This window comes from Chionomys nivalis, chromosome 15 (assembly GCF_950005125.1).
Source record: "Chionomys nivalis chromosome 15, mChiNiv1.1, whole genome shotgun sequence".
Classification (NCBI taxonomy): Eukaryota; Metazoa; Chordata; class Mammalia; order Rodentia; family Cricetidae; genus Chionomys; species Chionomys nivalis.
This window is the reverse complement of record NC_080100.1, coordinates 46,874,853-46,887,698: the sequence shown is the minus strand read 5'-3', so window position 1 is coordinate 46,887,698 and position 12,846 is coordinate 46,874,853. Positions and strand designations below refer to the sequence as shown.

General features: G+C 42.0%; 1 protein-coding gene across 1 annotated transcript; it reads right to left on the bottom strand.

Moving 5' to 3' along the window:
* Positions 1-11,944: 11,944 nt before the first annotated feature.
* Positions 11,945-12,550, bottom strand: LOC130887431 (thymosin beta-4). The gene has a single exon (XM_057789885.1). It carries the CDS (start codon positions 12,487-12,489, stop codon positions 12,355-12,357), a length of 135 nt encoding a protein of 44 aa, XP_057645868.1. The 5' UTR covers positions 12,490-12,550; the 3' UTR covers positions 11,945-12,354.
* Between the last annotated feature and the right edge of the window lie 296 nt (positions 12,551-12,846).

The following is a 12,846-nucleotide window of genomic DNA, read 5'->3' as shown; positions in this document are numbered from 1 at the left end:
TTAGCAATAATTTTTAATCTTGGTAATTTTTACAAGGATAAAATGAAATCTCAGAGTTTTAATTTGCATTTCTCTGATGGCTAAAGGATATTATGTTTAAACATTTTTTTAAACTGTCTCTCAGTCATTTTTAGGTTTGTTTGAGAGTTTTCAGTTTAGGTTTGTAACAAATATTTTTATTGGATTAAAATTTTTTAATAACTAATTTCCTGAGTTCTTCATATATTTTTAAATTGGGTCTATGATAAGTAAGAATCTTTTCCCACTCTATAGTCTTATTATACAAAAGTTTCTCAATTCGGGAGAAATAATTTATGGTTTCTCCAAATGTTTGTGCCACTGAGGCTGTGTTTAAGATGTGGCAAAGTGTACTTCAAAAATTTTTTCTCTATGAGGTTCAACAAAATTTTTATATGCTGAGGCCTTTGGCTCATTTAAACTTAAGTTTTGTACATGGAGATGGATAAGGATCTATTTTTATTCTTCTACATGGTGGTGTTTAATGAGGCCAACATCATTAGTTAAAATACTTCCTTTTTTTCATTCTCCTATCTGTGGGACAGACTTACAACTTAAGAGAATAGCTTATAAGCTTTTAGATATTCAATGGTTAAAGCTCTAGTTATAATATTCTTATAGGAGACCTTGAGCTGCTAGGTAAAATTCTTACAAAAAACAGTTTCCAATAGAGAGCTTAGAAAGCTGCCAAGCAGGTACTCAAACAGGTAAAATATAAACCAACAGGTACAGTATATTAATTATAATACAGCTATGGCAAGTGTGTATATTAAATGTAAAACTTGTTCTACAACAGTTTTATAAAAAATGCTGTTTATGGCTAAACCTTCTCAATTTTGCCAGTTAAGATATTAAATTCTTAATTTAGAACAGTAGCCTGTCTGATACAAAAGGGCAGGATAAAATCTGGGAGATGGTTTAACAGAATATTGACTATGATCAATGATTCTTATACTAAACAATAGATTCATTGATAATTTTAAGATTGATTCTTGGACAATTGCCTTTGCTCAATTCAAAGGCCAAAACAATAATCTTTTCCCAGATGATCATTGCTACGATTCACACACCTGTATTTTGCTAATGTTATAGCTAAAAATCCCTTAGAGGATTTTATGCTAAATTTTACAAATGGCTCTTCCAAGGAAGAACTGCACATATGGCTAATAATTAATAAAAAGAAAATATGGAGCGTACCAAGGCTCCTTGAAAGCAACTTATAACGGTTGCACACAGCAACTTATAACAGTTGCACACAGATCCTGATGCAAACGGATCTAGCATGATGACACCAAGCTGACCTTTACTAAGGCAAGGTAAAAAAGGCCTTGCAATGCATTATGAAAAAACCCGACCTATATATATTTGGGGTCGAGGAGATGTTTATGCTTTTTTCACAGAAAGAAAATATAAAAGCTAAACCTGATGTCGTGGCTGCAGACACCCCACAGAGGACTTCCCGGAGGAGATTGGAGAGGAATGCTTGGTCCGGTCGGTCTTCTCTGCCCCCAAGGAGGAGTGCCAGATAACAGAACCTGCTACTCCACTCTGCAGGACGTCGTGCTGCCTTTAGAGGGTCCAGGGAGACCTGAGCTAATTGCCAGGATGCGCTTCAGATAGCTGACTACAGCTCACCTCACCCAGGAAGCCCATCTGCCCTGAAGCACAAATGTTAAGCTGCCTCTGCAGTCTGCATTCTGTTTGCTTTGCAGCTGAGGTGTAGACTAAACATTAGACTGTTTTAAACTTTGGGACACACAAAAACTCATTTTAATTAAAATATTAACCCCTCTTTACTTAAGAAGGGGGAAGATTGGGGTTTTGACTGTTGCTCAGAGACTGGAGCTGGTGGTATTTGATAACAAAATGTCTGTCAATGTATGTATTCTTACTGGAATTGACCTAATGATATTTGTAACTGCTTATAGATGTTGGGAAAAGTTTGACACATGCTGTAAAGTGTTTGGGTTTAATGCATATGTTAAAAAATTTTAGATTTTGATCCCTTTACACTGCCCTAATTGTTGGCAGGCAGCACTCATAATCTTATTGTGGAGTAGGCATTTAGGAAGGAGGATATACCTTAGGCCAGACTAAAGGTGAATACTGGGTTTGGAAAACGCCCTTTCTTCTTGTCTGGAAGATGGAGCTATTGGTGCCAAAATTATATCATTATATCTTTTATTTGAGGAGCTCCTCACAGTCTTTTCATTAATGATAGATACAGGGGCCCAATGACGGGAGTTAGTGTGGACCCTCGCCTGAACAGCACACCATACAGAGGTTGTAAAAACCGGCTCAACAAGGCATGGTGCCAGGCACGAGGATTGCCCTCCACATGGCCTAAGACAGGGTGCCCTGTGGTCAAAGATCTGCTTACTTTAGGTCTTGCTAGATACCCTTTATTTCAGGAGCTCCAGGGACGGGCAACTTATGGCAGGACATCCCCCAACCTAAGACAGGGTCCTGGGAACCCGAGGACGGGTAAGGGGGAAAAAAGACCTGGTCCCCACTCGACGTAAGACTCATAAGGCACCCCTCTGTTCCCAGGAGAGGTAAATTGCTCCACCATCCGGGAGGAGGGTCCCTTCCTTGTCCCAGTCCCTTCTCACTTAGATCTGACACCGGGGTTAGACTCTGACCTGGTGCCCTCCACTTGATAGATGCCTGCTTTTATAAAAGGAAGGGGGATATGTCAGGAGCCGTGTCCCCCCAAAATTTACAGGAAGCACCGCCGTGAGGAGTTTTTGCAGAGAGCTCTACTTCCCAATTGTATTGAGAATAGTCTTATTGACCAAGCCTATCCCACACCCAAATTAACTGTTAATAGAGAGTTATCTGTTAACGGAACCTGCCTCACATTCCAAACTATCTAGACAACTAGGTGTGTCACCTTGTGACTTCCTGACCAAGGAATCATGACCCGACCCATCGTAACCTCTCAGACTCCGTGATGGGCGTGGACCACGTGGCAAGACCCCGTGCTCCAGCCCCCCAAGCTCCCCATTCAGGGGCTATATAAGCTGTAACCATGACCCTAATAAACGGAGGCTTTGACAAAATAAGCTTAGCCTCCTGCCTCTCATCAGCCCTTGCCTTTCAGGTGGTGCCTCTCCGTGACCCTGGAATAACTGGCCAGCCAGGCGGGTTACAAACCCTAGACAGAGTAACCCGTCGAGGCGGCTACAGGTTACCACCTTACGGTCATGCCACTATTGCACCAGTAGGAGCACTTGCTTGCCTGACAGTCTTTTGGGTATATGTCCACAAGTGGTATAACAGGCCATGTGGTAGTTCTGTTTTTACATTTTTGGGAAACCACCACACTGATTTCCATAGTGACGACTGCACTAATCTACACTCCTACCAACAGTAAATAAATGGTCCCCTTTCCTTACATTCTTTTTGTTATTGTTTTGGTTTTTTGAGACAGGGTTTCTCTGTGTAAACCCCCTGGCTATCCTGGAACCCACTCTGTAGGCCAGGCTGTCCTCGAACTCATAAAGATCTTGCCCAGGTCTGGGATTAAAGGTGTGTGCCATCACCCCTGCACTCTTTACTTACATTCTTGACAGCATTTGTTGTTATTTTCTTTCTTGATTTCTAATTTGCATTTCTTTGATGATGAACACTTTAAAAGGTTCATTAGCTATTTGTATTTCCTTTCAAGAACTTTCTTTTCAGCTACACAGCCTATTTTTAAATTAAGTTGTTTAGTTTCTTGAGCTCTTCTTATATTTTATACATCAATCCTCTGTCAGATACATAGCTGGCAACGATTTCCTTTCATTCCTTAGACTGTTTTTTTCTATTGAGTTTTCCTTGCTGTAAAGGAGACTTTACATTTAATGCAATCCATTTGTCAGTCATTGATTTTATTTCCTGAGTGATCGGAGTCCTGTTCAGAAAGTCCTTACCTATGTCTATCTTGACATGCATTTCTTTCTTTCTTTCTTTCTTTCTTTCTTTCTTTCTTTCTTTCTTTCTTTCTCTCTCTGTCTCTCTCTCTCTCTCTCTCTCTCTTTCTTTCTTTCTTTCTTTCTTTCTTTCTTTCTTTCTTTCTTTCTTTCCTGTTTGTAACTCTTCAGTTTTCTTCTCTTGTCTTTATTGCTCTAGCCAAGAATACCAATATGAATAAGAGTAGAGAAAGTCCATACCCTGTTTTGCTCCTTATTTTAGTGGAAATGCTCCGAGTTTTTCCCTATTTAATATAATGTTGACAATGTTTTTTTTTCATATGTAACTTTTATTCTTTTGAAGTATACTTCTATTCTTGATTGCTTCAGGACTTTTGACATGAAGAAATGTTAGATTTTTGTCAAAAGCCTTTTTTCTATTGAGATAACAACATGATTTCTGTCCTTGATATATATATATATCAATAAGCGGTTTAGATTACATAAATGGATTCAAGGTCATATATATATATATATATATATATATATCCATCTCTGACTCTCTGGAATAAAGTCAGCCTGATTATGGTGAATGATCTTTTTAATGTGTTCTTGAATTCAGTTTGCAAGTATTCTGTTGAGAATTTTTCTATGTTTGTCAGAGCCCGTGTGGGTCCAACACAGATTCCCTAACCTGGCTGGAACGGAGTCGCGAGGAATAAAACTGACACAGCTTACATGGTCATCCTTCAAGGGCAAGATCTCTCCCAAAAGATCTCTCATTTATTCTCCAAAGACCTTATATACCATCACATTGATTGAGCGGGAAAACACATTAGGCTGTCTCCTAGGCAATGAGGTGCATGGGCTCAAGGCGCATGTCCGCATCTAGCAGACAGGTAGGCCATGAATTAGCATCTCTATAAGACATCCTCTTAGTTACAAAAGGAGGAAGCACCAAACCTCTAAACTCTTAAGTCATCAGCTTTAGCCAACATCTCTTCTCAGGTAATCCACATTCTAACAAAAGAAACTAGGAGCAGCACATCCTGGCTATTGTTAAACAGAGACATTTTGTCTGCAGAGTTACGTGATCAGCTCAGACCGGGCTAATGGCTCTTGTGCCATACCGATATATGGGCCTACATATGTTCATCAAATGAACTGGTCTGTAGTACTCCCTCCTTCCCTACGTTCCTCCCTTCCTTCTTTCCTTCCTCCCTCCTTCCCTACGTTCCTCCCTTCCTCCCTCCCTCTCTCCCTCCCTTCCTTCTTTTCCCTTCCTTCCTTCTTTTTCCTCCCTTCCTTCCTCCTTCCTTTCTTTCCTCCTGTTCTTCCTCCCTTTTTAGCTGTTCTTGTTGCTCCTTTGCATGCTTCTGGTAACAGGGTAATTCTAAAGAGTGTCTGATGAGCTTCCTTCCTTGAAGGCCAAATTCACCAGTGGCTTCGCCTGGACCTGGACATTTTTAGTTGGGAAAGTTTTAATACTGCTCTAATCTCACTGCTTGTCATGAGTGTGTTTAGATTGTCTTGTTTTTATTGCTTTTATTTAATATGGTAAGTCGTGTGCATGTAGAAATTCATCTATGTTTTTAGATTTTCTAATTTAGTGGCATACTTGTTTTTAAGGTAATACCTAATGATTTTCTGAATTTCATTGGTATCTGTTGTAATGGTTCCCTTTTGAATTCTAATTTTATTCATTTGGATCTTAACTGCCTTCCTGTTGGCTTGCCCAGGGTTTGCTGATCTTGTGTATCTTTCCAAGGAACCCACTCTTTATTTCATTTACTCTTTGTGTTAGTTTTGTTGCCTGTCTACTTGCTTGTTTCCATTTCATCAGTTTATGCCTTGACCCTAACGGTTTCTTTCCATTTACTGACTTGAGGTTTGGCATATTGCTCTTTTTCCAGGACTCTGAAGTATGTCATTAAGTTTTCATTTGCAGTTTCTCTGGCTTCTTAATGCTGCCCCGTGAAGCTGGAACTTCCTTCTTAGGACCGTGTTTTAGTGGATTCCAGAGGTTTGGTATGTTGTATTTTCATTTTCATTTGATTCTAGAAATTTTTAAATTTTCCTTTTGATTTCTTTAAGGCCCCATTTATTATTCAATGGTAGGTTGTTGAACCTCCTTACTTTGTGTATGTTCAAGGGTTTCTCTTGCTGTTGTTCCATTGTGATGAAATACAAAGAATTATTTCTAGTTTTCATTATTTGTTAGAACTTTCTTTGTGGGTCAGGTGGTGGTGGCACACACCTTTAATCCCGGCAGCACTTGGGAGACAGAGGAAGGCGAATCTCAGTGAGTTCAAAGCCAGCCTGGTCTACAAGCAAGTTCCAGGACAGCCAGGACTGTTACACCGAAAACCCTGTCTTGAACGCCCCCCAAAAGAAAAAAACAAAACAAAACAAAAACTTAAGCCAAAAAAAAAAAAAAACCACCCAAAAACTTTCTTTGTGATGTATTTTAGAGAAAGTTCTTTGAGATGTTGTATTCGGCAGTGCTTAGATGGAATGTTCTATAGATGCTTGTAAAGTACATTTAATCTAGGATGTCATTTAATTCAGATATTTTCTGTTTATTTATTTATTTATTTTGTCAAAAAGATCTATCAGTTGGTGAGAGTCGGAGTTTGACGTTGTCTGTTACTGTTGTGCTGGGGTTGATCTATGACTTCGCATCTCAGAGTATTGGTTTTATGAAGTCGAATGTGACTCTATTGAGAGGTGTCAGGAGCCGTGTCCCCCCAAATTATTATAGGAAGCACCGCCGTGAGGAGTTTTGCAGAGAGCTCCACTTCTCAATTGTGTTGAGAATAGTCTTATTGACCAAGCCTATCTCACACCCAAATTAACTGTTAATTGAGAGCTATCTGTTAGCAGAACTTGCCTCACATTCCAAACTATCTAGACAACTAGGTGTGTCACCTTGTGACTTCCTGACCAAGGAATCGTGACCTAACCTCTTGGACTACGTGACAGGCATGGACCACGTGGCAAGGTCCCATGACCCAGCCCCCCAAGCTCCCCATTCAGGGGCTATATAAGCTGTAACCATGACCCTAATAAACGGCGGCTTCGACAAATTTGCCTAGCCTCCTTCCTGCTTATCAGCCTATGTCTTTCAGGTGGTGCCTCTCCGTGACCCTGGAATAACTGACCAGCCAGGCGGGTTACAAACCCTAGACAGAGTAACCCGTCGAGGCGGTCTACAGAGAGGGTACATTTTTAGCATCACAATGTCCTCCTGGTGTCTCTCTAAATGTGACATTGACTTCTCTAGCTTTTCCCACTAGTTTTGGCTTGAGGTTATTTTGTTGGATATGAGAACTTGGTTCCCACTTATCTCATAGATCCATTTGCTTGGGATATATTTTTCTGTCCTTCTTCCCTAAGGTAATGTCCATTTTCTTGTGGTGAAGTATATTTATTGGGGGTAACAAATAGACAGTTCCTGATTTTTGTCCAGCCTACTAGTTTGTTTTTTGATTGGGAAAATTAAGACCACTAACATTTCGGGTTATTATTTAAAGTTATATATTAACTCCGATAATTTTGCTTATTTGCATTTTTCCTCTTTCTCTCTTGTTTAAGTATTATTCTAGTGTTGCTTATTTTTGCTTGTGGCCTCATGATAGATTCATTTTTCCCATTAGTTGAAGCATTCCTTAGTGCTCATAAATTCTTTTTTTGTTTTTTGGTTTTTGGGTGTTTGTTGTTGTTAGCTTTTTGTTTGTTTTGGCTTTTTTGTTTTGTTTTTCAAGGCAGGGTTTCTCTGTGTAACAATCCTAGCTGGCCTGGAACTCACTTTGTAGTCCAGGCTGGCCTCAAACTCATTGAGATCCTCCTGCCTCTGTCTCCTGAGTGCTAGGATTATAGGTGTGTCACCAGCACCCAGAGTGGTTATAAATTCTTTAGTCTATTTTTATCATGGGAAGTGTTTCATTTTCTTCAATAATAACAGATACATGCTGGCTTTAGTAATCTGGGTTGTCAGTTGTCTTTCAGAACTAAATATATTGTCCTAAGCCCTCTTGGAATTTAAAGTTTCAGTTGAGTAAGCTGCTGCTGCACTGTTAGCCCTGCCATTATATATGACTCTTAGCACATTCAATATACTTCCTTTGTCCTGTGTATTTAATGTTCTAATTGTAATATGGCTAAGGAAGATTCTTTTCTGGTCTTGTATGTTTGGGGTCCTAAATGCCTCCTGTATTTGGATTGGCATCCCTTTCCCTAATTCTGGTGGAATTTTCTGTTATGATTCTTTTGAAAATGTCTTCTATACCGTTAGAACAATATTATTCTCCTTCCTCCATGACCTACTGCTCGTAGGTCATGTATTTTCAGAATGAAATGCCTATGTTGAAATTCCCACTGGGAAAATTTTCATTTTCTTTCTTTGTATCTGATTGCTCCAGTTCAGTCATCTTGTCTTCAAGATCAGATACTTCATCTTCTCCTTGACTCATTCTATTCTAGTCCACAAAGCTTTCTTTTATCGAATACAATCTTTTTTACTTCCAGGATTTCCGACTGTTTCATTCTCCAATATTTCTGTCTCTTTTTAAATTTCCCCTCTTATATCCTTCAGTCTCCATTTTTCATTCTGTTGTCTTCCTGTGTTCTCGATCAGGAGCTTTCTTTCTTCGTTCATCTCTTTCAACATACTTAAATTCATTGTTTGAATTCTCTGTCTGGGATTTCTTCTAACTCACTCTTGCTAGATGCCGTCACTGTATGATTAGTAATTTGGGAAGGGGGAGATGTCATGTTGACCTTTCGAGTTTCTTAGGTTGCTGCACTGAGATTTGGGCACCTGGGGTTATTTCATTGCTTGAGACTTTATCAGCTGTATTCTTTCAGTTGACACATTTGAACACTTCAAATGAAACTTGGATATGGTAGAGTTGAAGTACATAATTCAGAAAACAGTCCCCAGTCTCAGGTTGCCCTGTGTGGTCGCTATACTATCCCATAGCAGAAGATTAACCCTGAGAACAACCACCGCGGCTAGATATTACAGCTATGCCAATATTGGACTTGCCAGTTAACAGCAGGGGCCCCTTTGACTTCGTTAGCTGTTAGAGTTTAAACAACCAAGGAGAGTGTAGAGTATACTTGGATTTTAGTTATTAAGATTAGGATTGGAAGGGAAGGAGGATGGGTGAGGATAGGAATAACTATTGAATTGAGTTTAAAAAAATCAAGGTGGGTAAAGCAGCGGGTCTCTGTAGCCCCCATGCTCTGTGTGGTTTGGGAATATGAGAGAAGGGAAGTTATGTGTCCTTCCCTAGTAGTTCCCTTGGACCCCTGCCCCCTTGCACCATGGCATCCTCTGCTCCTGCGGGTCCAGTGTGTAGGGGGAGAAGTTCCTGCTGATCTTTCCTGGTGGCTTTGCTCAAGAGGACTTGGCCCTGTGAGTCTCAGCTCCTTCCCTGCAGAGATCTCCCAGGCAACCACAAGTTCATTCACAGACCTGGCCTCTTGCAGTTTACTGTGTGCTGTCTGATTTTTTTTTAAATATTTCTTTATTCATTTGTTATTGTGTGAGTGAGTGCTGACTGTCTTCTTCAGGGTTTCAGTGGTAAAGGCTTCCAATCCTCCACCTTCCCCAGAAGCCTGTAAAAATATAGTTTTTTAATTTTTGAATTTGTGGAAAAATACACCGAAAATCTTATTATACAAACCGTTTTGTTATTGTTTTGATGGGGGGGGCACACATGTACCGCTACGTATGTGTGGAGTCAGAGGACACCTCTGAGCATCAGTCCTCACTGTATGTGTGTGTTATTGTATAACATATCATAACACAGTCCTTGTTGTATGTGTGTGTGACATAGCATCACCAGGAATCAAGTCACCTGACATCTGGAAACTGGAGGTGCAGAAAAACAGACAATGTAGCCAAGGGTCCAATCCAGAAGTTTAGGAAACAAAGAAACCAGGAGCCCTGATGTCGGAGGCTGGGAGAAGACGGACCTCCCAGAGCAAGCAGAGAGTTCATTCGCTCCTTCTGTTTCTTTTTCTGCTCAAGCTCACAACAGTTGGGAGGTGCCTGCCTCCCTGGTGAGAACCGAGCTTCCTTACTCAGATTCCAGTACTAATCTCTTCCAGAAACACCCGCCCTGACACATCATAATGCTTTACCAGCCATCTGGGCAATCCTCAGGTGGACTCAACAGTAAGCATTTCCACATCCCCTCAAGTGGCACACGCATAGTTCTGCACTTGCCTGTGTGCTTGTCATGTCCTTTGTAGATGGGTGTTCTTCTGAGCGAATCATTCCACTGTCCTAACTTGATGTTATTCATGATCATTTTCCACGGACAAGACAGCACACTTGGAGAGAGGGGCTGGGATTCTGACAATCCCTCCCAGTTGTGCGCCTAGCCGAAGCTTATGGCCTCAAGTGCGTCACTCAGTGCCACAACCACTCTCCCAAGTATGATTGGCCTGTTTGGTGGCTAAGAATCTAGAGAAGCAAAATGACTTGTTCCAGATGTCAAGGCCAGTTGATGTAGGGCTCTGTGCCTACAGTTCCACTGAGCAGCCAGGTGCAGTCCTCGCTCAAGGGATGTCTTCTGCATGGAATCCCTCTCCCTCTTGAGGGAGATAAATGACACCTTGCCTCAGAGTCCTGGGGTGGGGGCGAGGTAGGACTTTAAACTTCAAATCCTTCTTCCTGTCTAGACAGTCATTCCCTGTCCCCCTTATCCTGTGTCACATACCCCCACATACCCTTGAAGATTCTGTGACCTCTGGATGCCCTGGGGCCAACACCTCCTCGCTCTTCCCATAGCAAACATTCTCAACACGTGGGATTACACACGGGGTTCCTTGTCTGTCACTGAGATCATTCTTGAGGGCAATATTGCTTTTGTTTGACCCTCACCTCTGTAGCCCAGCTCTTCAGTGGAAACAGGCTGATTCTGAGGTTTGACCTGAACTCAAATCTTTCACCTAAAGCAACAACAGGACAAGAGCTGGGAAGGGGCAGGGTGGCTTTTGCTGAAGGCTTAGGAGGCCAGCCTGAGGCCCTTTTGAGATGCCCCATGGAGTTTTGGCAGACTGGGTGAGAGCAGACTGCCCAGCCTCCAGGTCTTCCCCACCTCTCCCACGAAGCCTATTCTGTTGACTTCATCTGTTAATGTGCTGTCCCACCACCTCCTTGTATGTGTATGTATATGTGCATGCACGTGTGCATGTGTGTGTGTGGTATGTATGTACGTGTGTCTGTGAGGGTGCTGACATGAGAGGTGTTGGGTATACTATAGCGTCATTCCTCACTTTATCCCTTGAGATAGGGTCTCTCATTGACCCTGAAGCCAGACTGGCACCAGCAAACCCCAGAATCCCTCCAGTCTTCACTCCCCACAGCACTGAGGTATCAGGGGGACTCACCTTGCCTGGCCTTTTACAAGGATGCCAGGGATTTTAATGTGGGTCTTCAAGCTTGCAGGGAAAGCACTTTTGCCACTGAAGAATCTCCCAGGCACCTTGCTCTGCTGACTGCAGTGTCTTCTGCAGTCCCACAGTGCGTGCCTTCCACACCCTCATCTGTGGCCTTGTCCTTGCTGGATGTGACCCATAATGCACGTGTTAATCGTAAGAGCTAGAGACAGCATAGTCTCTATGGCCAACACAAATCTGGATCTGCATCCAGAAAGTCACGGCGACTACATGGAAGGTTCTGTTATAATACTGCCTCTGCCACAGGAGGGATAGAAGCACATGAAGATTTAGTATATTGTCCAAAGTCACACAGTTTAGCTGTAGGGCCCAGATTCAAACTGTGAAGTCTAGTTTCAGAATCTGTGCCTTTAGCCATGGGAAAATCCCTCAAGGGTAACTTTCTCAGTCATTCCCACATATTCAACCCAGGGAACCCAGCAAATGTGCCAAGAACCTCAGAAATCCCTTAAAGGACAGCATTTAGTCTAGAGCTAACACACCTCTGGTAATGTCATAGTTTAGGTTAGAAGCCATGTGGTTTCAAAGGCCTACTAGCTCTTCTTCTTTTTTTTTTTTTTTCAGGTTTTAAAACTTTTTATTTGCATATTAAAAAAATTGTGCATTCCAATAATTAAAATCATTTGAACAAAAAAAATGGCACTCTGATTAAACTGCAGTTTACATCCTGTAGGACACCTTGGACCATCTTGAATTTTACTCTATATTTCACCGCCTCCCACCCAACTTTTTCCTTGGCCAACATGCAAGTTCTTTTCCCTCCCTGCCAGCCAGCCAGCCAGATGGGTGGGAGAGGCAGGGGAGGCCTTCCTGGTCAGTAGTTCTGAATCTGATGTGAAAGGGGCAGCACAGTCATTTAAACTTGATCCAACCTCTTTGCATCTTACAAAGTTAAACAGCTAAAAGAAGTAAAATAAGAAGGCAATGCTTGTGGAATGTACAGTGCAGATTGGCAGCGCTCGTCTCATTACGATTCGCCAGCTTGCTTCTCCTGTTCAATCGTTTCTTTTGAAGGCAGAGGATTTTTCTCTTGCGTTTCTGTCTTCTTCAATTTTGACTTATCGAATTTCTCGATCTCAGCCATATCGGGTTTGTCAGACATGGTTGCCAGAAGGAGCCGAGCGAGGAGCGCGAACAAAGGGAGTCCGATCTGCTCAGAGGCTGCTGCCGATTCCTACTAGCTCTTCTTGTCATCTGTATTTGACTGCTGTGCCCAAGGCTGCCTTTGGGTGCAGACCCCATCTCAGAGCTTCCCTCACTGTCTGCCCCTTGCTGCAATCTCTTCTGATCTGCTCCATACCAAAGGGAGCAAACAGCAAGCTCTTGTCCTCACCTGTGAGCATGCGTGTGAATTCATGCATGCATGTGTGCATGTGTTCATCTGTAGAGACAGGGCAGAAGCCATGGTTGCTGCAGTTTGGCTAGCCTGAAAGTCCTTAAATTGGGCCTCTCCAGGGTT

Coding starts and splice junctions, on each gene's coding strand:
- LOC130887431 (XM_057789885.1), bottom strand. CDS start 12,489: ATGTCTGACAAACCCGATATGGCTGAGATCGAGAAATTCGATAAGTCA.